The 25,275-nt window shown below is 41.2% G+C and overlaps 1 protein-coding gene across 1 annotated transcript; it reads left to right on the top strand.

Annotated features, from left to right (window-relative positions):
- Nucleotides 1–109: 109 nt before the first annotated feature.
- Nucleotides 110–24,763, top strand: LOC120729788 (RNA polymerase II elongation factor ELL). The gene is made up of 12 exons (XM_040025680.1): nt 110–279; nt 3,087–3,134; nt 12,487–12,614; nt 14,132–14,286; nt 16,262–16,503; nt 17,135–17,259; nt 18,647–18,761; nt 19,569–20,025; nt 20,498–20,561; nt 20,940–21,111; nt 21,228–21,272; nt 21,560–24,763. The coding sequence occupies exons 1-12, from the start codon at nt 142–144 to the stop codon at nt 21,668–21,670; spliced, it is 1,800 nt and encodes a 599-aa protein (XP_039881614.1). The 5' UTR covers nt 110–141; the 3' UTR covers nt 21,671–24,763.
- Nucleotides 24,764–25,275: the final 512 nt, after the last annotated feature.

Here is a 25,275-nt window from a genome sequence, read left to right as displayed (position 1 = left end):
AAAGCGAAAGTACGCGTGTGTACGTGCGTGCGTGCGTGCGTGCGTGCTCCTGTAAGTGTGTGTTAGCTCCGCCCACAGACGGTCGTCTCCTCGGTGACGTTTCAGGCAGAATGTCGCCAGCAGCAGCTCTCAGTTGTAGAAATGGCAGCGCTGAGACAGGAGCATCGGTATGGGCTCTCCTGTGCTAAAATCAACAAAAACACCCCGAATCAAACTCTGTACCACGTCAAGCTCACTGACACCGCCATCCGGACCCTCGAAGCCTACCAGAACTTGAAGGTAAGACAATTTATCAGGTTCACCAACTTTGGAGCTTGTGTGTCTTTTTTCCTCTCTATATTTTCTTGTTTTTGAATCGCCTCCCAACTCCGGGACCTGCATGAAAATAAGACAGTTCCTTATTTTAGGGAGAAAACTGTGAAGTTTGCCCACTTATCCCGATTACAGACGGTTCAAATGCCGTCGACAAAAGCGTTTTGGTAGATAATTGTGTACTGCGTTACTTTCTTCTGGCTGTGTTACAGTAAAAGGCAGGCTGAGCATGATTTATTGTGATTATAACAAGCAAATCATTTCACTCTGGTGACTGAATTTTCCTGTAATCCGAGAAATTTGTTTTGTTTTGAACAGAAAATGAGAAGTTATCAAATCGTAATCTGTTTGAAAACCAAAAGGTGTTAGATTTCTTTTATGACAAAGGTTTGTGGTTATCCCCTGGGCTTGTTTTCGCTGTTTTGTTTTCGTGTGTCAGTACACTAGATCTAAAAACATATGTACATTTAGATTATGGGAAAACGCAGGCGATTTCCTATAAACAAAATGTGGTTGGGGACTACTACCGTCCTCTGTTGGTATCATAAGTTCTGCTTTGCGTTTCCAAATGCGCACTACTTACTGTCCCTGCCGATCATTAAATGTTCTTTAAAAGGCTTTTTTCTCCCCCTGTCTATTCCGCTCTGATGAATAAATTAATGAACAAGCTATCAAGCAAATTATTCGACTGCTCCGAATCTGGAGACTGCTTTATTGTTTTTATGGTCCATTAGATTAGACCGGGATAATTTAGTCTGTCTAAATTGTCTTTCCCAAAGCAATGCTCGATAAGACAGTTAGTCCCAGTTATGACTGAAGTCATATTTGCTTAAATATATTTCTTGTTTGTTTGTTTGTTTCCTGCTTAACCATCAAAACAAGTCTATTTCCGGTCACGGACCATAAAAGACAACAGCCCGAAACTAACTCTGGATTTGGGACTCGGTGGATCAGCTGTGTAGTACGCATTGGGTCGGCGTGGCACGGTTTTGCAAGTTGTTGCTGTGCTCTTGTGTATTGTTTTTTGGCCTTTACACGCTTGGACGCCTGCCCATCTCCGGAGCTCATTGGTCTGTGAAGCAGAGTAAACTCCAGAGCTCATAGACCTGACAGCTTCTCCCAGGCCACAGCAGGCAGGCAGGCAGGAGAGGTTACTGCAAAAGTTTTCCAAGTCAGAGACCACCCATAGTAAATACGGTTTTAGACCGCTGGTCTCCCACCGAGCTGTGAAAGATGTTGTCCCAAGGAGCCGCAACCTGAAAGTTTCTGTTACTAGTTATGATTTATTTATGCTTTTCATACATGTGTTTTTGTAAAGCACAAGCTAGAGAATGATTTTATTAAGGAAACTACAAAAGCTTATCACATAAGGTCTGTAGCTGAAGATCTAATGCACTAAACCATTTTATAATGTTATAACAGTTTGTCACAACTGTTATAACATTATTGTAAAATCATAATTATCCATAATTAACCAAAAACCAGCAGGTATTTAAGGAAACAAGGAAAACCACTGCTGCTTTCTGCTCAAAAATAAGAATAAGAACAATTGCTTATTTTATGTTGATGAATTAATCTGCAGCTCTTTGTAATGGGTGCCATTTTAGCAAACAACAGTGGTTTTACTAAAGGTCAATAACATTTTTACTAATACTTCAAGTTACAAATCAGTAACAACTTTATGTTTTCCCAAGTTGTAATAAATTCCTTTCGTTTTATTTAAATGTGACGAGCCGTCACTAAACACCCATTAGTCTTCGTTTTCCAATAAGCCGTCATGTTTGCAGTTGTTAATAAATGTGATTTAAATGCCACTGCGGTAGAACAATAAACATCAGTCAGAGGGCTTTTCCCTCAACCTGGCAACCCCCTCAAAGAAATCTTGCTAATTGTTAATAAATAAACAGTCTGTTGACATTTGTAAAACCACTAGTTACGTGTTATAAAAGCACTTCAATTAACCAATTATTTCAATTCTGTCAAACAGCGACTCTTTTAGTGAGTAAATGATCAAATCTGGACCTTTAACAAGTTAGATTTAGCCTTACGGCTGTGTTATGTGCTTTAATATTTATTATTCCATTCAATATTAAAAGCTAATGGATTATGAAGAAAATTACAACAATGCTCAATAGCGAATACATTTCTCAAAGCTGTTAATAATAAATTACGAGCCCTGTCAATCACAGGCAAAGCTGTGTTTCGTGGATAACAGTCTCCAGCTATTTACTGGGAGCCGTGTCGACTCAAAAGCAGGCTTCATTTTTAAAGGGATTTTTCAAATATTTCTTTATCATTTAGCTGGGAGAGAAACAATATTGTGTTCAGGAGCTTAAGCCAGGTTTCACTGTGGTCTTGGAGACCAGTACAGTATTTCCAGCACAGTGCAGGCTTGTAAAAGTGCTTTTTTTTCAAAGACATATAATTGGTTTCAGAGCGTACTTTGTCTTTCCTCTGGGATCTGCTTTTTAGCCTTTTATTCATTTAGAGGGGAAATCAGCCGAAACGCACACCCGCGCACAAACGCGCTCGGCCAGCCGACTGACATGAGCGAAGTTTTTTGCAGGATATGGAACGATTAACGCTCACATTACTCTCCTCTGATTAAAGCAAGAAGCATCTGAGCAGCTGGGAGTGATGGCAACATTTTAGCGTTTTAAGTTCCCTAATCCAAACGGCAGTTATCTAGAAACAATGGCGGTATTTCTTTACTCATAATGCATGAGCTGTTGATTCAATCACTGACCAGTGTCTCCTTTTCTCTCTCTCCTCAGGCATCACTATCAAATCAGCCAGCGATTTGCTTCAAGGGGAGCCAAGGGGTAAGATGTTTTGCATACTCTCCCACTGATGTCTGAGAACCTGAACGCTCTAATTACTTCTGATTTGTTGTGGAGCACGCTTATGACAGTTCCTCTGGAAGATGTCTTATATGATTCTTAAGAACACATCGTTGAAGAGGTGGTGATTTTCCAAATGTTTGGATGACTTTATTGTCATAGGTCGATGGGTTTTGCTGCCTTGAATTGTTTTATGAAGAAAATAACAGCAGTCAGTGCACCCAGTTTGAGGGAAAGGTGTCAGTCATTTTCCAAGTCACAATAAGTTGTGTCAAATGTTTCTTTCTCTAAACGTATATGTACAGAAATCAGATACATATCATGGCTTGGTGCTGAAAGTAAGAGGCCATTCCTGCCTGTGTCCGGCTAGATTAGCCCGGCCAGTATTACAACCTCCCGAGCTCTGCCTGCTAGGCCTCTACACATTTACCACACAATCAGCCCTGTCTAAAAGGAGCTGTTCTAATCCCCATAAGAGCCGATTGCATTGACGAAAGTGACTTTGCTCTGTACACAAATGCTAGCCCTGTGTGCTCACATGGGCCCTAAGACAGGGTGTGCTACACCCCGAGGCTGCTAGCCAGGTTACTGGGTCAGGCTTGTAACTGGGGAGGCTTTGTTTTTGGAGGGGGGAGGAGGAAGGGGAGTTGGCAAACCCCAGGGAGCCCCCATGTCTCTACGCCTGTTGTCTCTGCGCAGACATGAAAGATCTGACGAGCAGGGGTGGTAAACAAGTGGAGGAATTTTTATCCAAGAAAATGTGCAAAATATGTTCAAAGTGCAAATGATGAATGTAAACATGTAAAGGAACATCTGTAAAGCCAGCAGCAGATTAACCAGCTTATTGCATCTTTCTGTGTAGCAATGTTAAGTGAGTGCAATTTAAGTGTGCTTTAATCATTGAATAGGATTTGGTGATTATATCTTGGCTGGCACATTACATATTCAAATTGCTTTGCGGAATTCAAGCATGGGCTCCCTCCCCCTCCGACAATAGTCCCAGAGCTGGACGATTGGGCATTAATGAGGTAGCGGCAGCCATTGGTGGTGGGGGAGGCCATATTAAGCCGTTAGTGGGGGGAGGATGCTGGTTAACATGGCAGTCTGGCACATAACAGACCAAGAGGACATCCAGTATCTGTGTCGGTTGGAGGGTTTCACCATCACAGATGTAGACGTTCCCCTTATCTTTCCACTTGCTAACTGTTAGCTGGATCACATCCTTTTCCCCAAAAGCAACATGAGGTCCAAGAGGTCATGCGTCTGCTGACAGCTGCCAACTGTAGAGCTTGATCACAAAAGCCACGACTGCCTTCTTTCTGATGTTTGTCCTTGCTGGCTCATGTCACGTTTCCTGTAAAAAGGGCACTTCCAGGGCCGCAGAAACCAGAAGAATTCTCCAAATCACCGTCCTGGCATCAGTCCAGGGCTGCGTGGTATCAGGGGCCAGGGTTCCTATCAAGAAATAGCACGCTGAGGTTTTCGGCTGCTTTTCCCTCTGTCCCTGCGGCATTCTGCCCTACTATTGTAAATTGTCTGCCAAGCTTGTAATCATGCAATGAAAGACACAACAGGACTCTGTATCTGGTGTTCAAGGCAACTATGAAACACAAATTACTATAAAAAAAAAACAGGAGAATCTAGCTAACCCCGGCTTTTACTTGTTTAATTTGGACAAACAGATTTAAAACTGCATGTTGTTGTAGGAAAGGAAAATGAGTGAGTTTGATCAATGACAATACTTTGGGAGCAGTGAGTGGAAAACGGTAAAAAAAAAAAAAAAAAAAAAAGGAAAAACAGCGTATTTTGATGAATCAATAAGAACATTGTAGAAGAGAGTTTGAAAAGAAACATTCTGGATTCCTTAAAAGTCATCACTAGGATTAAGGAATATATTCGGAGCTGGTCTGGGTTCCCATGGTCTGGAATTTCACATCCCAGTGCTTATTTTCCTGTGCTACTGGCAATGCTGCCTGCTTGTTGGCATGACGTATATCCATTTAGTAAGAAAAGAACCTGGCCTTTGTTTTATAATAATACATGCTAAAGTCTACTGATAGGTAAAGGTTAGCTGCTTGTTAATTAAATGCGCGCACCTTCATGTTTTCATACATTTATAAGAAATCTCAGTTATTATCCTGCAAAGCTGTAGTGTAGAGTCGTTCGATGTTATACCGCAGCACTGAAAAAAGGCTTGATGAGTCTAATACGTCTGTTGTTGCCATTTCGTTTAAACGCGTGTGCGATGTGCCGTGTCAGCTGTGACGTCGGTTTTATTACCTTTTCAGTGCATAAACGGTCAACTGGAGTTGCCAGAGTAATTGTTTTTGTTTATGGCTCTGTTTTCATGTGCACAGCTGTCACGTACAGACAGTGGCGCTGGATGAGGGGGAATGCAGAGGTGCTCTTAAGATATCCTCACGACGACTGCGTGTGAAGGCAGAGCTAGCTTCCTCCCTCCCGCCTGTCCTCTTGATTATTGTGCCATTTCACCCCATGCCTTGGCTGAATCCTTGCAAGACCATCAGGGCCTCTATCTCACACATGGCTGCTCTGACTCTATTCCCCTGTCACCGCACCACTTTGCCTCGCCTCGCGTTCATACTGCAAATAAGCTCTTCCACTGTGGGAGAGTGTATGTGTGCATGCACACCACACATCCTTTTTTTTTTTCGCTCCCCCCTTTTTTTCTGGGACCTAATTAGAATAACAATAACAGGAATGTGGTTGAGAGCTGTCCTCTCCCAGTGGCAAAGCGGTGAGAGGGAGAGTTGTCCCACGTGTTTCTGAAAGGGCACACGCCGCTCTATTCATCCAGATGTGTTAAGCGAAGCAAAAGTCCCTCTGTTCTCTGCCCGTTTGAGGCCCACTGTGTTTTTGCAGAGGCAGTTGGGATTTTTAGATCATACAGTATATTTTAGAACAAGCCCCATGAGATCCTAGGGTTAAAGAGGACTTTTTTTTAGTTAGCTTCTCTGTCATTACTGTATTCTTTGGCTTCTTTTGAAGAACACCGGTCTTTTAAGCTTACAAGAGTGATGAAAAGATGAATCAGTGGCTCAAGCTGGACAGGCAATAAGGTGGCAACGTGCAAGTGAGTCAAACAGAATTTTCAGGATTAGAAACACAAATAGTTTTGCATTCGTGTTGCGTCTTTATGCAGTTCATTTACGTCCCAAAGAGGCAAGTGCCTTGTTAGGAAACTCAGAAATAACGCATGACTCCACTGAAACAGATTTGCAGATTTAGATTTTATTTGTTGTTAAATTATGCTCCATATCCCCAAAGTGAACAAGTAAAGCCTTCAACCATAAATTATTAACAAAAATATCTGCAAGGCACCAGAAACTGAGACGTGGTTCCACAAAGAAATTCATCAGATTATGTGACTGTTTTCCGGGATGATTTGCGCTGTAGGTCATGCTGCATGCCACCAGAATCAAGGTTCTTAAAGTGGCTTAAGTCAGAAGTATGAACCTGTATGGTGATAATTCCAGTTCTTGCAAAATGACAGCCCTGCAGTTCATCTCTTTTGAAAGTTTTGGAGATATTTAATGTTTATTTGCTCGTTTTACCTCATTTTCAAGGCAGGGAATTGTTATAGGATTACCAGTCCAGTAATAAGTAAGCAGAGTGATTGCAGTGGATTGTTGGATTATAAGGGGAACACATTTGCAGAATAACACAATAATAACACAATCTGCATGTGTGTAATAGATTTTATTTATTTATTTGGGAAGTTTACATATTGTATTGAGAGAAAACAGCAGCCTAGCTCTTCTACATTTGAAGGCTATTAAGTGTCGTCTCCATCCCTCTGTGTGTGAAGAGGAAGGCACCTAAAAGAAGGGGTGGGGGTGTCAGGGGTGCTGAGATAGGGAGCGTTTGTTGAGGGATGACAGATTAGCTTCAGCTTCTTGGAAAAAGACTGATTCTGCTTGGCATAACAGGCAGTACCTTGGGGGTTGCTCGACAGTTGCCCATCCCCATATCCCCACAACAACTCCCGTCAGTCCCCACCCCCGCTTCTTTTGCTTTTCCTGTATCTACCAACCCCCCTCGATGAATAGATCCTCAAGCATCACCGCCACATCCATCCACCCTCACTGAAAGCTCAGTTCACACTGTAAGAGGTCTAAATGAATCTTTGAGGGTATGTAATTTTGATTTTAATAACTGTCACAGTGGATATGTTGCTCACACTGTAACAAATGAACGTTAATAACAAATTCCTCTCCTTTGTTTTATTATTACTGTCAATCTTAAGTTACATTCATATATTAAACTGTATTTTTTTTTAAAAAGAAACATAACCAGTACACTAGTTCCAGTCAGGATCCATCCCCCTCTTCTACTGAGATACACATTCCTAAAGGAAGACTATTTAGGGCCATCCTTCATGCACTGGCTCTACTGGGAGTCAACGCCACCCCCATCCCTTCCACGCACACACCCAAACCCCCAATCCCTCCCTTTACCACCCAACAACACACACAGCCACACGTCCCTGCTGTTCATGAATAATCCAGGCGGCCCGACAGGCCATTGCACTCAGCTTTGTGGGGGAAGAAGCTAGAACAAAAGATGGGCAGCTCACAGAGCAGCTATGGCTGAGTAGGCTCAGATGAGAAGACAATGGTTACTAGTGTCAGTACAGACAGGGGCAGGAGGCAGAGGCTTCAGAGTAAATCACATATCCAGGCGCCTGCTCAGTGCCACCATGCCAAATACCAGAGCTGGGAACCTTGGCCTCCTCGCATTCGTCTGCAGAGCAAAGAAAAGAAAGAAAGAGAGGAAAAACTATCCTCTCATCTTTTTCTGCAGATGTTTGGCTTGCGCGTAGCACAGAGGTGGGCAAACGTAGATCTCATTAATGATCCCTTTCCCCCCCTCGCTCTTGTCACACAAAGACAGGGTTAAGAACTCTGTTTAACCTCATCAAAGATGAGCAGTTTAAACATGCTCGAGGAGTTACAGATGAAGTTTTACAAGGACATCACCATCGGTGCCCTTTGTCCTTGTTCAACTGCTGAGACCCCTGCCAAGGTTTTCTGTTCCAGTCCAGTTCACACCTTAAAACAGCTTGAAAGTATTTGACATCTCCGCACACAGGGCCTGGAGTAGCAGATGTGCCTGGGCTACAGCCACAGAGGCAGTTATTGTACTAGCCCGTGCGCTCGATGGGGGGGCCGCACTGACAAGGTGCTATGGCTCGCCTTTTTGTTGCTCGAACTGTAACTGTCCTCCAGCTAAACTTTTACTCTCGCCATAATAATGAGAAGCAGTGCTGCACACAGCTCTCACCGCTGTGTGCTTCTTAATATTAAGCTGCTCAAATATATTAAACTGACACGTGTTAATAGCACGCTCTGATCATAGTAATACCCGATTAAGCTTTTCTCTGATTAATTAATCGTCAGATTAAAGGACTCGACAATCATAATTGGAATACTGTAGCACATAAGCAATTTAATGAATTCTTTGCCACGTTCTGAACCGGACAAGTAACCCTGAATTAATAGTTATCTCCATAATTATGAACTTTTTACAGCAGGAATCAAGACAGAAGTCAGAAATTATTCAAATGGCGTTCAACAGCGCATTTTTAATAATTCAACTGACATATTTTCCTATTACAACTAAACCCCCTAGAATAAAATGTTTCGAGATAGTTTGTCACTAGTACTGAACTAAAATGAAAAGTCATTAGCAGCAAGCACACGAAGAAGTAAATATTGTTTCAGTGACCTCTGGGTAATGGAGCTGCGTTTTTCTTTGATGTTAGCTACTCATTTATCTCTGAGTTAGTAGCTGCATATAAAAGCTGTGTGTGGATCTTCTATAACCAATTTCCAATTACACTCTTTTTTTTGATTGGATAGTTTATTTTCTTTTTGTTTGTATTTTTGTTTGTTCAGCGTTGAGCGTTGAGCTCTGACTGATAATAGCCTCTCTGTTGACATTCCACTGAAACAGTCAAATATTTGACCTCTCTCCCTCCGTGTGACCCGTCAGGGTGTGAAGGTTCCTCTGCCTAAAAAAAGACAAAAAGACAACACACACACACACTGGCGGCCTCAGGGGATCAGGCCAAAGCTCCATATGTGTATGACTCAGCGTCTCTATGTAAATCTACACCTATTACGTGACTGACAGCAGCCTTGGGATAACAGACCTGTTGGTGCAAGTTCTATCCTTGAGTTACCACATCAAAAGTCCACTTGACTGTGATAATTAGTGTATTCTGCAGCATTTAAAATTATAAACAGATAAACCTGTATTTGCTGATACTTCAGCACTACTAGTTGCTGTTGGTATAAAGCAAAAAAGTAGCAATTTAACCAGGTAACAAGTCAGAGAAAAATGTTATTTAGTGCTCTAAGCTTTTACAAGATAACATACAAAAAACTTATTGTTCAAACAATCAATTTTGGTAAGAAAGTAGCAGCAGTGTTGTTCTAGTCATTTTTGAGCAGTTAAAGAAATAATATTAGGCATATGTTTGTGCATTTTCCTTCTGAGACTTGTTCAAACTCAGGAGGCACCAAAGACGCAGATACATGATTAGCTGTAAAGGACAAGTGCCTGCAGACGTGTCTACAAAATAACAGACAGTGACTCCTAAATTCTTCAAGTAAATGACTCGCATTTTTAGGTTCAGTGCGACTAACCCTTACTGAGCGCTTCATCATGATCTGTCGCGGCCTCGCAAACCTTATTTTCCGAAATGTAAAAAAAAAGGGTTAAAATAAAAGGGTGGTTGAATTTCTGCATTAAAATTGTAGTTCCTGGTTTCTGTTTTTTATTCACAGAAGTGCAAGACAATTATTTAGTTGGACATATTCCACATTGAAAATATCCATGATATCACTCACTAGCTACAAAAAGCTGTTGGACTTAAAATGTTAAATGAAAAATTGTAATATTTTTCCAAATGCTCTGCTTGAATAAACAAATAAATAAATAAATTGATATTCAAGCTTGCATTAATCTTGCATACTCAGTGATATTCTTCAGATCTCCCACTTTCTCAAAGCAAAGAGGAAGTGTCATCAAGCCTCTACAAGTTAACTGATACCAGCTAACCCTTTCTCATGATTAACTGTTTCCTGTCTGATATAGTTTGATAGCTTTTCTTGGAATTATGAGACAGTGGGTCATGTGATAGTTCCACAATTACTGCTGATTAGCTATAGATACCTTATCTCTCTTTTCTTTTCTGAGCTTTATTGCTAACGCAGGCAAGCTACTTGGTGTAGCTGTAGCTTCATATATATTCTAAGGTATGAGTGTCATCGGTCTTCTTAGTTGATAATATAAGAAAGCAAGTAAGCACAATATAAAACATCTGTGTCACTATGTGCTTGGTCATAGGGGATTATTGGGTTGCTGTTTCTGTCTCTAATGTTGTATGAGCTTTACCTTACAATACAAACCTTACAATTAGGTTGACGTTTGTTGTAAATTTGTGATATTTAAATAAACTGAGCTATGGTTATTGTTCAGGCTTTATAGTCGTCTGGCGCTTTAAAGTTTGTTATCCTGCGGCTATGTAGAAAGGCTCTCCTCGAGAAGTCAGGAAGTGGGAACTAATGGGTTAAAAGACATATGGTTATGAAGCTTGAAAAGGAAGCTGTGAATGAAATGGGGGACGACCTCTAAACAGTCTGACCTAAGTGACATTGATTAGAATTAGAATGTGAAGTGTGCAAGGTGGCACCGATGGGGGTGACAGGCAGATCTAATGCATGGCTGGAGGAGCTCATAGTGACTGAAAAAGGGGACGTGGTGGCAGTATTGCAATGCTAAATGTGCAAGTGCAACCTCACTTTATCCCAAAGCCTTTGTTTAGCCGTACCCTGATTTTAAAAACAAATTTGCGACTTTTGTTGACTTATAATTTTGGTCGTGGCAGCCACTACTTTACTCTTTGGTCCCGAGGACGTGCCTCGCCTCTTATGCCTGCTCACTTTGATGCTTTTCTGGCTGATCATTTCTAATTACTGTTAAAGGGGGGGGGGGGGAAGCAAAGCCGACATATGCAGGGCTCTGCTTTACCTCTTCATGTTAACGGTCAGACATAAATAGGTCAAAATTAATGGTCAGCTGTGAGTCTCAACTGTCCCCGGCCTTGTGTGTTGCTTTGCGTTTTGTGTTGACATGGGTGCGCATGAGGGAAAGCTGGGGGCAGATGGGGGGGTGGGGTGAATGGCATGCCTTGGGTTTTTAGAAAAGGAGGAGGGGTGTGGAGGAGAAGAGCTGTTCATTGGCTCCCTGCTGCAAAAAAAGTGCTTATGGCTTTGCTGCATGACTGGGCATTTGTGACAGCTATAGTCCTGCCAGCCACATCTGCCAGGGGGACAGCGCTCTCAGCTCAGTCAGCTCATCATCAATCAATCATGAACGGTAACTAAAGAAGTCCATCTGACTGACATTTGTTTTTTCTTGAGACTTGTGCTTAAAGAAACTACTGCATGCTTTGGCCTGAGGAGTTTTACTGGATCTGCCATTGAAGAGGCAAAAAAAACAACAACATTTAGTCCTACTCATCAGTGAACACGTACTCGTGTTTGCAAAGCATGGGCAATAATCACGGGCTTCATCTGAATCTAGGACAGTCTATCAACAAAAGTGCCAAACTGCCCATTTTCAGGCTGAAACACAGCTGCAGGCAGTGTAGCAGAGAGCCACTACCCAGTGTGCTTTAAAGGACATATTACCTGTTGGTTAATGACTTTCTAAGTTGAACTATCCTTTCAGTGGAAGTGGGTTTTCAGGTCATTTTATGTAACAGGCTTCTAAAAGTAATAGACTTCAACCTGCTGGCTTGTTTGTTGGAACAGAGCCGTGGACAGTCTGTGACAGAAGAGGTTATCGCCGGAGTGAAAAGGTTGTCCACTGTGCTTTTGTTATGTTGTGCCTCGCGAACAGGCTCTTCTTGTGACTACTTAAAGGTCATCATACGTGACCTGGGAGGCCTCTTGTTATGGGCCGCAAACAAAAGATTATTTAGGTGTCACTGAGATCAGGAAAATAAACCCCAAAGTTTGTAAGTTTGGCTGCTTTACTTTGGGTAGTGTTTTTGAGATAACACTGAATGAGCTGAGGCTATATCTGGGGGAGATAAAACATGGTTGTTGCATAACACGGCTCTTAAATTAGCAATGCTAGCACACGCAAACACACACACACACTCAAGCATGTCAGAGAACACTGTCGAACTGTTAATGATTACCAAGGACCAGCTTTTAAACGTTTGATCATAAGCATTTCTTTACTCTGTAAATCAATGTTTTTTAAAACTCGTGGTTTTTGTTTCTTTTGTCTCGGATAGTACGTAAAGATCCCCGCACCGACTCCTGAGTCTCCAGATGGATTCAGAGTCTTCTCATTTTACCTATCCAGTGACAGCAAAGACAAGCCTCAGTCCAGCTTCGACTGCATTCATCAGTATGTCTCAGGGTAAGGAACACACACATAACTCTTTCCAGAGTCGACCACAAATGGAATTTGTAGTAAATTTGGTACCAGAGTGAGACCGCAGGACCAGGCCAAACAGTGGCCTCTCTCTTTGGTAATAGTACCACAACAGGCAGAGAATCACCGTCAGGCTCTATTCAACTACAAAAATACCCAGAGGCTGTCGTGCCACCATGACCTCAAAGGTGTGACCACACGTAACTGAAAACAGAGAAGTAGTGTTTATGCTTTGCCAGGTTAAAGGGTTTGTTAAAAGGTTACATTAGAGCAGCTTGTTAGAAATACAGTCATTAAGCCTTCATAACATTTGTTATAAAGAATTTAACTTGGTAACCGGACCAGATTTGGCACAGAGTCATGGAGGAACAATGACAGGATTTTTTTCCCTTTCAGTTGTTCATTTGATGTTTTGCTAAAATGAATGGATGGGATATAAGTGACAAATGAATGACACATGGAATTTAATCAAAGATATCAGCTCTATGTTTTTATGTCTTACCAAATGTCAGATGTAAACATCGGTGCGTGGATAGATCCATACAGTTTCAATAGAGAGAGCATAAGGGAACAAAGGGTTGGCAGTATGTTTGTTTGCAATAGTATTTGCGACTTTATTGTAGTCAAACAAGTTGGTGAGCCAGCGATGGGGTTATCTGTCTCTTTGTCCTTTTGTTATGTTATTTTGAATACTTGCTGGGAAGCTTTAATTGCACTCAAGGTGGCATAGCAAGTTTAATGTTATCTTTATTTGTCTGCCACGCTCCGCGAGGGTAAAGCAGGATGTGCACGGTGAAACAGACACAAGAGAAAGATATACATCACTAAATATACATATGTACAAAAGCAATGATTCACTGTCTCTTTATCTGACTAAGGAATGGTGTTTATATGTGATGCAGCGCGGGAAAACCCGGCCACAGCACAGGCCGTGCACAAAAACAGCTGCACAATGACTGCTGTTTGTTGACTCGGCTTCACCGCGTGCACTCTCTCAAATATCTCCGAGAAACATATCTCCAAAAAATGTAGTTTATCGAACAGCTTGTGATGGATAAACCACAAATAAACAAACATCTCGTCTGTGTGTGCCTCCCTCATTGATGCCTCATTCATTGATGCTGGCAACTTTTCCATCTTTAGCTAGTGGTGATATTACTCTGTGGATTGCGATTGATGATTTCTTGTAATCCTAGAGGAGTTGATCATTTACAAATGTGCTACAAGTAAGTGTTTAGGTATTTTTATCGTTACTAAAACACTGTAATTCAAATAACAGACATGTGTTCAAGTTAAAACTGTAGAAAGTAAACAAAGGTAGGTAATTGAAATCAGGTTTTTTGCACAGTAGTCTAGAATTTATCACATTTTAGGAAACATAAAAAAGTTTAAAAAAATGGAAAATATTGGTCTTATTTTGGTATTTTCCAGCACCTCATGGTGTCTGAAAAAAATGCTGGGTGACAGTTAGAATTCCTAATTCTCCCTCCCTCTTTACACAGAGAGGGCAGGGATCACCTGGAGGGCCAGGGGAGCATTCAGGACAAGATCACAGTCTGCGCCACAGACGACTCTTATCAGACGACCCGAGAGCGCATGTCTCAGGTGGAGAAAGACATCTGGAGCCGGTCAGCAATTGAGATCAAGCCGGGCCCAAGTACGTTTCTTACAATACGTGCGTCGATATTTTCTTGTGTCTTCCAACTTCATTTTACACAGCAGCCTTCAGGCATTTAGGAACCAAGGACAGATAACTGGAATTTTTTATGTTCCCGAAAAGCCTTGAAACCACCGCCTTTTAATATTTAATCCTTCTGATAATTACCATATGGTGCTATCACATAATAAAGTTATCACATAATTGATCAAAGTGCCGTGTTGCAGTTACTCATGTGAAAGCAGAACCTTTTCTTCTTCTTGCTTTCATTCTGACAAAATTGCTCAGGCACTTTGCCAGTTTCCCTGCCAGCATCATTAATGTGATTGAGTTTGCACAAAGTATGCGCTAACAGGTCTCATGCTGGTGAAGTTGTCTAAAATGTAATTACACAAACTGAAATGTTAGTCATTTTATATGTTTCCTAAAAACACCTAAATAGATATTTACACACACAACCTGTAGTGATCTGTGCCTGACTCCTGACTGAGGCCTGGTGGCATTCAAGCCCAGCGTTAGCTTAGGTTATGATTTGTACAAGAAAACAGAAATAGTCCTCTGAGGCTTTTACATGTGTATTCAGATAATAAATGTCAAAAACCACTGGAGACATCCTGGTGCAGTTACAGAATATCCAGTTTCAGTTAAACATGTCTTTTCATGTACCGTCTCCTGGACACTCCTGCAGAGAGGGAAAAGAAATGGATCGCAGTATGCACTGCATGCAGTTGAGACTGCACAATTATTTTGCGGTAACTTGCCGTCTTTTTATGGTACAGTAATGTTACACTGTACAGGAAAAAAAAAGAGTCTATACGTCAACTCCTAAATGCAGGCTACAATAGAAAAATGTACATAATTTGGACTGTATTGTATGATTTAATCTTTGGTTATGTTCAGTAGTACACACATTTTGGTGCTCGGAAGCTTGAAAAAGTCTTAAAAGAAAAATAAATTGAGCCATTTCCTGCATACAATTCCATCTCAGGCTGTTTGGTAAATGTGCGGAAATACACCCGCACTACTGCAAAGCGTGTAAACTCTAGTAGGTCACAATGGAAAGTCAGCAAAGCTTCCTTGAGAATCTTAAAACTTCCCCGAAGCGCTGCTTTAATTTATTGCTGTGAAACAATGGCTCTAGTCGCTGCTTGCTGGAAAGTTGCACTACAGGTTGTTTCAGAGCAGGGTGGATATTTGCCTAAAATTGACACGACATGGGTAAATTGTTGGAACAAGCTTGTGCAAGAAGCATGAAATACTGTATACTGCCAAAACTGCAAATTACTGTTAGAGTGTAAATATCAGCAGTTTTCACATTATCACTGTGCTGTAAAGCATCATCTGTACATACAGCACAGTCTGCCACACTGTCCCCGTGAAAGCACTGTTAGCGTTTGACCTACAGCAACCTCAAAGCATGTGTTACAGCTATAATGAGATTACAGTCTGTAGATATCCATAAGCACTGCCTGCCTCGGTCCAACTGAGAAAGGTTCTCTCTGTTAGTTGCTTTAGTTTAAACGCTCTCCTGTTTACACGGCAGCTAAGCGTGCTATCTAACCCACTCACTGTTTTCCACTCTAAAGAACACTGCCTCTGCATATGTGCAGAGAGCGCAGTGTTTAAATTATTTACACGTTAAAACTGATTTTCGCGATTAGGATGAGAGCGTTGCAAGTCGTGCATGTGCTTCGTTTGGGTTACACTTAAGGGGACTGGCGACACTTACTCCCTCGCAGGTTGGTCTTTCAAAACCAGGTTGTATTTGAATATCTGGCCTGAGGACTGGATTAGCCCCAACATGTTGGCTGCGCTATTACAGGATACTGTGAATCCTGTTATCAGATCAGTTATAATCTGTAAATTTTGTACAGGGTAGCGACTGTATTGCCTTTCATCAGCCTGAGATTATTACACCGATAACCTTTTAATTTCCTATCTCTAATCAAAGTAAGCTGCTTTGTTTTGACTTTAGGCAAGTGTGTGAAGGTCCAGCGGAAACAAGGTCTGGTGTCAAGCTCAGATAGCAACAACAAGCACTCCCCCAACAACAAGAGGAGCCTGGTTCCCAGCCCTGTGGCACACCGGCCTTTGAGGGATCGCATCATTCATCTGTTGGCCTTAAAGCCCTACAGGAAACCCGAGCTGCTGCTGTGGCTGGATAGGGAGCGGGCAACTCCAAAGGACAAGGCTGACCTGACCTCAGTACTGGAAGAGGTGAGATATCTGGTAAAATGCTATGTAAACACCTTGCCCACTAATGAGAAATTTCCTCAAATGCAACAAGTAAAAAAAAAATTCAGGTGAATACAAACCAGGCTGCTTTTTTTCCTATCATGTTAAAGACTGACCATGCAAACATAAATAAAAGCCCAACATGCAATTTACTAGTAAACTACTATTTATACACCCGCTATAACTAGCTTAGTGTTATGCAGCTAAAAACTGTGCTTGAAAAAAAAAGAAAGTGACGTCAGTTTAGTTTCTTTCAGGCATATTTCCTGTGCTCACAATGTTTGAGTGTCCCACTGCAATCATCGAGTGGAGACTGTGCCGCCGCTGGTAGCTGTAATTAGGGCTCTGCTTTAATTATCTCTGGACGAGAAGATTGTGTTTTGACAGGAGGGGGGGGGCGTGTTGTCTCCAGCTGGGATCTGACTACTTTCAAAATTGAAAGTGGTTGGTTTGGGCAGATTTGTATCAGCGGGATTAGGGTTAAACTGTTTATCAGACACAGGTAGTTTTTGTTTTTACTTACACATAAAGCCAAACGCAGCTGGATCTATTTTATTTTTATACTCAATCTCTTTTTTCCTGTGGATTGACTGAAATCTTTGGGGGTTTTCAGGTTGCTAAACTGAGCCCTAAAGACCACAGCTACTCTCTGAAGGATGAGCTCTACAGACACGTCCAGAGAGAATGGCCTGGATATCTAGAAGAGGAGAAGCAGCTCATCCACCGACTCTTGATCAGGTGAGAATTAAGTTTTCAGGTATTTTTTCCATTGAGAGACTTTAAAAAGCAAAATGTTTTAGAAAACCAACAACTGGTTAGCTTAACTTATCAAAAGGACTTGAAACAGGGTAAACAACCAGCTCAGCTCAGCGTAAAGATAAAATATCCACCCACTGGCATCTCACAAATTAATATATTATTCCTTTTTTTATACAAAAACTGGGGCGCTGGAAGGAGATTATCCTAAACTAACCGCCTGCTGGGTTTAGTCCATTATCACACGAATATAAGTGTCTGACTGGCAGCATAAAATGAAGCATATGTCCATTACCCCTAAGTTCTTTTTTAGATTTTCAGAGACTTCTCGTAGGCAGATAAGGCTAGAAGAAAGCGATAGATGCTTTGTGACAGTGCTGGCGTTAACACCGAAAGGCCAATGGATTGATGTAGAAGTCTGCTGTGATCATTTTGAAAGAGGAGCTACTAAATGAGCTACTTCTCCGCACTGATGAATCGCTTAATGGACACATCAAAGCGCCGAAAAATATTCCCTGCGCCGTGTTGCCAAATGGCATTAGCGTGGAGCGCTCAGAGTTGCAAGGCTGAGCTGTTGATGGTGAGCTTCCACCCCTCGTGCATTTCCTCAGCCTGCCAGCCATGCAGGCCATGTGCTTCATGAGAATTTTGGAAGAAGTGCTGTTGTCTGATTGCACAATCTCCCTTGTTTTTTTCACCACCCCCACTGAGTGTAAAAGTCTTACAATTGTAGTCATCGAATGATTCGCCAAGTGTGATAAAGCTGTGACGCTGTGCACATACTGTAAACTGTGCAAACTGTACGCTTCTTCCTTGTAGTTTATCCGTGCATTGGGGAAGGTCCTTGTTGTGAAGGCTTTCTTACTACTCTCATGTACCTCTTGATGTTAATCTGTTCTGAACTGCACTGCGCATTAATGAAGAGGTTTGAAACCACTGGGGGAAGTGACTTTATGCAGTGGCATCTGTTTGAGGAAGGAGCTGTAGGAAGCAGATTACCAGAAAATAGTGTTTACCCTTACAGAGGTTAAATCAGCTGCTATTGTTCTTACGCCGGCCTGTGTTTTGTCTTTGTGGTTGCCCCCTTGTGGATTTCATCACCGAAGACACGAACTGTGCCACAGAAACGTGCAAAAAGCAAAACGAGGAGGGAGAAAAATGCAGTTTTGTAAGGTTGATGATTAGAGCTTCTCTGAAAAGGCTGTCATCTCCACATCAAAGTAAATGATAATTTATCATGTGCTTGCTCAGGAATCTGCCAAAGAAAACGTTGTGACTTATATACTGGCTCTTCCTGTTTAGCTTCACAGGCAATTTACCTTGAAGCTGCTGTCCAACTGAAGGTGCTGTGTTCTCAATCTTTCCTCAGGAAGCTTCAGCCACTCCACAGCAGCCAGCTGAAGAGTCCCCAGTCCAACCATTCATTCCACAAAACTCCCGGGGATTCTCCTTCACAGCTCAGTCCTGCCAAAACTCTCTCTGTGGTAATTCAACGTAATTTTTTCCCCCCCTGTTGCTTCTGTCTTATTAGACTAAGAATAGACAGGGAATTTCCTCTTATGCAGATTCACAGTACACTGTGTAAACATGGATATTGTTTGACATTTAGGGAAATGCATATTTCCATATCGCTCTGGGCAAGAATGCCCAGAGCGATATGGAAAAATTGACACCAGTCTTGTATCCTCTATGTTAAATAAGGGAAAAGTTAGCCTTCAAGGTTTTATGCTCTTCTTTTGTGTTCTTTAAAAAGTTGTTAATGCTGTTGTTTCTTCTTTAACTTTGCAGTTTTGTTTACTTAAACTTAACCAAACTGCAGCTGAAAGCTCCTTTCTCCTTCAAGACCTTGGCAGCGAACTTCTCCCTCTAGCACATGTAGCTGGATCTGGGTAGATTAACATGTTTATGTGCCAGACTGTTTCCTGGCAAGGAGCAATTGTTAACAACCAGACTCCACCAAGTAACTAGTCTCGGCAGAGAAAACATCAAACAACATGTTTCTCACATAAGCAGCCTTCAACCCATCCACAGTGAATCTAAAATTAAACAAATTTAATGTGTGAATTTATGCTATTAAGATGATTTTGTTCCCTTTGAGCCAGAGCCTGACTGTAATCGTCACATATTGTGGAATTTTTGCAAAAGTGCTGCTTGCTGTAGCTTTTTATTGATGTAAAAGCATTTGAAATGGGCCAATCTTTGAATTAAAATGAATTCAAAAAATAGCAACCATAAAGTAAGAAGAATATTTCTGATCATACTTTGCAAACTTGTGTTTTCTTTTCCCCCAGAAACGCCCATCAGCTTTGGACCCATCCAACATTCAAACCCCCAAAAGACAAAGGCTATTAGACAAGTGCCAGCCTCTGCAGTCGCCCTCCCATGCTGACTTTGGCACCAATGGGGCTCGTAGCTCCTCTAGTCATGGAAACTCTAGCGGACACATTAAAACAGAGTTTGACAAAACCAACAATCATCTTCAGGGGAGCCCAAACGGTCTGTACTCGCCACACAAACTCAGCGGGTCATCCACGGTTCCCAAAGCGGAGAGGACTGAAGCAGCTCCGACTGCACCCACCGCCAAGCCTCCGCACACTGAAACCTCCATGTGCAATGACCAGCAGTTCACCAACAGCCAACATAAAAAGAAAAGATCCAAAAAACACAAAGACAAAGAAAGAGAACGCCTGAAAGCAGACTGGATAGAAACTAGCCCAGACCTGAAGCAGAATCAAGAAAATCTCCAAGGTAAAGAGCAATAAAACTATAAAATGTCATGTTATTGTCACCCTCCGCGTGTCCTATTGTTCAGCCACCAATCATCATAGTCTTATTTGTGCAGGCCACGAAACCCTTCAGCTGTTAGAATTTCTATATTTTATATATGTTGTTTCTGGAAGACCACAAGGAGAAATCGATATATTTTTCTCAATTTTAATGATTTTAGATGAGCGGTTAAAACTCGCACACTGTCACCCTGTGTTTAGCCTGTTGATGATTGACTGTGGAACAGCTGTGTGACCTACGGTCGAGCGAGTCAGCAGGCAGCGGTTGCCTCCTACTCGGGGCTGCTGGCGTCACCGCTTGCCTCGGCTCGGAAATCTTATCAGACACAGAGATAAATGAGTCCGTCAGCCTTGATATGATGGCCACATTATCACATTTGCATTGGCAGTGCGCTTTAACCTTTTTTCGATGTGTGTGTTTTTCCTATCTACAGGCCATGAGGGAGAGAAAACACCTGTTAGCTGTGGCACAGCAGAGGATCTGCCTGATTATTTAACGTAAGATTAAATATGTTCTGTGTCCGGCTTTGTTATTTATGTCATATTACCAGATTTAGAAGAGATTCATCTCTCACTGAGGTGTTTAGGTTTCAGAGTCTGGCTGACTGTTGAAGTTCAGCTTCAAAATATTTATATATAGTGAAAAAATGCACATCTAAATAACATGCCACAAAGCTTCCCTGACAATTACTTTAAAAAAAAGCTTTTTATTCGTACATCTGGTCAACATATTAGGCTGTAATCAGTTACATTTCGGGCCTTGAAATCTGCCAATGTGCAGTGCCACCTACTGGAAACACAGGAAACGATGGCTCTGCTTCTTGGCTTTTAAAAAAAAAAGTCAATGTTTTCCTCTCTTTCTTTCATTTTCTTTAGAAAATACAGCATCATAACTGCGCTGGAGCAGCGTCAGAAGTATAATGAGGACTTCTGCGCCGAGTACGATGAATACAGAGCTCTTCATGACCGGATTGGGGCTATAACAGAGATGTTTGTTCAGTTGGGCTCAAAGATCAACACTCTCTCTCCAGGAACACAAGAGTACAAGGTACTGTCCGGTTTTGGAGGCTACTCTAGCTGCTCCGTTTCTTGTAAATCACCACAATAGAAAACAGATCAGATCATATGGCACACTAACACCTTTTCTTATATTTGCTTTTTCAGCTTATGGAGGAACAAATACTACAGAAGTATCGCAAGTACAAAAAAGTAAGACTTATTGCTGTTTTTTTTATCTAAACACTTTTATTCAGTGGTGTACAAGAACCACAAAAACATATTCTGGTTTTAAAAGAGTTATCTCAAGACATCATCTAAGATATGTTAGCCACGTTATCTTCATATCAAACCATTCCTTTTTGCTGATATGCATCGATGGCTCTTTTTAAAAATTCTTTATCTACTGATAATCAGAGATAAGCAAAGATAAGCATCTTCTCATAAAATCAGGTTGAAGCCAACAACATCTAACTGGACTCTCTTCCTCTTTCTTGCAGAAGTTTCCTGGGTATCGGGAAGAGAAAAAGCGATGCGAGTACCTCCATAAGAAACTGTCGCATATCAAAGGCCTGATCACAGAATACGACAGAGCGCAGGGACTCTCGTAGTGATCGGCCTCGGCCCTTCGGCAGGGTGTAATACGACTGGACCAAAAGACTCCTAACGGACCCAAAGACTGCCCGGATGGGTCCTGAAGCCGCTGAGACACTATTCACTTTACTCCTTGGTCTTGATGTAATCGAGGAGCGAGGTTCTTTTTTTCTTTTTCTTTTTTTTCCCAAAAAGCGGGCCGAGACCACGGACTCATGATCCGATGTTACCCTTCGACACCATCTGGTTTACAGCTGTGATTGCCGCTGGATTCTTTCTGCTGTAAAACGTGACACGGTGAAAGCCAATGGGTGTGATCATTCCTGCCTAAAAATTCTCCTTTATCCCATCTGAACTAAAAAAAAACCTTAAAAAAAAGTGTTGATTTTTAAGTATTAAAAGTGATGGTACAATCAGTCCTAGAGGGGAAACAAATGCTACTAAAGTCTTTATATTTAAAAATAGAGAAATTTATGCGCTTTTTGCTGATAGAAAGTCAAATGATGATTGATCAGTCAATGATCAGATCCCATATTGACAGCGATAGGACCGTGCCATGAACAGTTTCTCTCTTTAGACTAGATCATAATTTACTAATTAATTTATATTTCATTACGACGAGACAACAACAACACAAGACACCTTTTCTGCAGGATTGAGACCCTGAAAAGTCGATTTCTCTTTAAAATCTGCTTCTTTAGGCTTTTTCAATGATGGATTTTGTCCTGTAGCTTTCTGCTAGCGTACTGTTTCATTTCTGAGAAATGTTGAAATGCCACAAAACGACTCCTCGCAGTGCTATAACGTTGGTTTTTTGAGAAAGTGCTTGTGCACAGTTTCTGTCACTTTCACCCACATGTAGCCTACAGTACCAAGAATTGCCTTTTAGTGTCTAGTGAGGAAAAAAAACAACTATTGATTCAGAAATCTCTCCCAATTTATTTTGTGACAGGTTTACTGACATACATGAGCATGCTGTGTTTACACCTTGGTTATTTAAAAAAAAAAAAATGGGGTGAGAGCATAATTCACTTGAGTGGGTGTTACATTTTGATATTATTCTGCTGAATGCGACAGCAAAGCCTTTATAAATTTTACTGTGTAATTGTTAGCCCCACAGGGAGTATGGCACTGTAGGTCGCTCACTAAGTTCAAACCACTCTGGTTCGGCTGCGTGTAAGGAGCAGACTGACCTCTAGTGGCTGCTGGCGAGACTTTTAGATGTTTTCATTTAACCACCACCTGCCATTTTATTTCACCCGAATTAGCCTAAAGTGCAAATAAGCAGATCAGATTTCAGTATTCTCTGGACATTTGCATCAGTGTAGCTATACTAACAACAGTTGTCTTAAAGGTGGCTAAAAATGATAGAATGAAGCCAATATTTGCCTTGACATGTACATTATGTCTGACATTTCCACAATCCTGGTACCCCAGTTCTGAAATTGTCTCTGCTTAACCAGCTCAGACTGTTTCTGTAAATGTCTTTTTAGTTTGAAGGATAGCTCAGTTACTGGATAGGTGTTGTGCAGCAGTTGTCTTATCTGTGTTGTTTTTGTATTTTTAGCTTCATTTGTCGTTTCGTTATCTGTCAGATAATCACGTCCAATCCTAGCAAGCACCACTATCAGGAGGAATATTTGCAGAAATCATTGCAAAACCAAGGTCCTCTTGATTCTGTCAGTGCAAATAGACGGTGGGGTCTTTTTGCTATTTTGCAATCATCACTTTTTTGTTTCTTTTTAATTCATTCAGTACTCTGATATATTTGAAGGATTTTAGACTAGTAACATTTCCTCTGTCTCGGCACATATGAAAGTTTCCAAGAAAGATACATTTATCTGCACTGATGATTGGGGAAGGGGAAAATTGTAAGCCCAGGAAGCACCAGCTTTCAACATTCAGTATTACCAGAACTAGATTCCTTAAGCCCCAGTACACAGAAAAGGGATCATTTAGTTAATGTGCCTGGTTGGTTATCTTCTCAGGACCAGATCTCTTTAAGATTTACTGGTTTGAGCAACCAAGCAAATACGCGATAAACACCCGTAGCATTTGTGCTGGTACTAGAAAAAAGCAGCAGATGCTTCAGTGGTAATAAAACACAAGAGGCTCTTAAAAATACAAAACAGTTTATTTGTATTTGGCACAAGAAAGGTACTAAAATGTTTCTACTGTTGGCAGGATGGAGCACCAGCTAGATCACGAGAGTTTAAAGTCGCAATTTAACTATTTCTATTAAATGAAGGGCTTCACACTTACAAATAAGAACCTTTTACAATGATCAAATAAACCGTAGAAGAGGTGAAACTTCCTGGGCAAAATCACAGTATCATGAAGATAAATGTTCCATTTGTTTAAATGTGTTTTTGGCAAACCACACCTTTGATTTTTTTAAGGTGCTTTTCAAGTGCTGTCTGTTTTTTGTACTGTCACAGTAGCTAACTACTAAAGGTGCCTTTCATTCAAAGAGCAGAGTGATTCTACATATAACCATCATCGGTATTCTGGAAAAAGGAAACTTGGGGCTGCAGTATTTATAAATTTGTAGTTTAACACTGTGCCACTTTTCAAAGTGCTTTTTTCATCTTTTTTTTTGATAAAGTTAATCTCAGATGCCTTTTGAAATGTGTAACTATTCCAGTTAGGACAAGCTGGATTTTTCCAAAATTATAGAAGCTGCTTGATATTTGCTCACATGTGCATTTGAAAGAACAGCCTGGACTTTTATGTTTTGGTTTTGATTCCAACCTGGCAACCCACTTCCACATATTATTTGGTACTGGTAAAAAAAAAAAGCCATGATAAAATGTGAAATGACCCTTTTTTCGTCTTCTTCTTCTTCTTCTTTTAGAAATCACTGCATTTGATCTAGCTAGGAGAGCAAATGTATTTATTATGTTCTGTGTTTGTTCTTTTATTGAATTCATCTCTGCATAGTTTGTTCATTCTTTACACAGCAAAACCCAAGTACGATGAAAGGGAAACAGGATATATTTTTGCAATTTTTGATTGTGGATGCGTTATCATGTCATCCTCTTGAGAAAAGCTTTCAAGAAAAATGTGTATTGTCTCGGTGAAATTGAAAAATAAAGGTCTTTTCAATTCAACAGTGCGTCATACTTCCTCAAGAGGGCAGTATTGCTCCATTTTTGAACAGTTTTTAAAGCGTCTGCTTTAAAAACAAAGCAGTACTGGGTTAGACGTATGTCTGTGAAGGTTGCTGTCATCCAGGTCATTGTAGTCTAAGGAGCTTGTAAAGAAAAGTGTCTGGACTTCTCTAAGTTTCTTGAAGACGTTCCATTTCTCATCCGAGAAGCTTCTTCAGTTCTAAGAGCAACTGTTGTAGAGTCCCAGATTTTAAGCCCTATTGATCCCCTACCTAATCACAGGAGCCAAGGTGTGAAAACGGGTGTAGGTCACAATCAGCCAAGGTTTCTGATGAACCCATAGTGAAACCTAGCCCCACCCTATCATGTGATATACTGATGTGAGTGGGCGATAAGGCGTCTGGGAAGGGATCTCAAAACAGGATTATAGATGGCAGACAGTTGGGTGTGTAAATCACCACCTCTGTTCAAAGATGGCCGTTCACAGTGGACATAGATGGCTTATTTCACTC

Source organism: Simochromis diagramma, unplaced genomic scaffold, assembly GCF_900408965.1.
Source record: "Simochromis diagramma unplaced genomic scaffold, fSimDia1.1 OVJJ01000293.1, whole genome shotgun sequence".
NCBI classification, from domain to species: domain Eukaryota; kingdom Metazoa; phylum Chordata; class Actinopteri; order Cichliformes; family Cichlidae; genus Simochromis; species Simochromis diagramma.
Note: the sequence above shows the minus strand (reverse complement) of the source record. Positions and strands in the feature narration are given on the sequence as shown.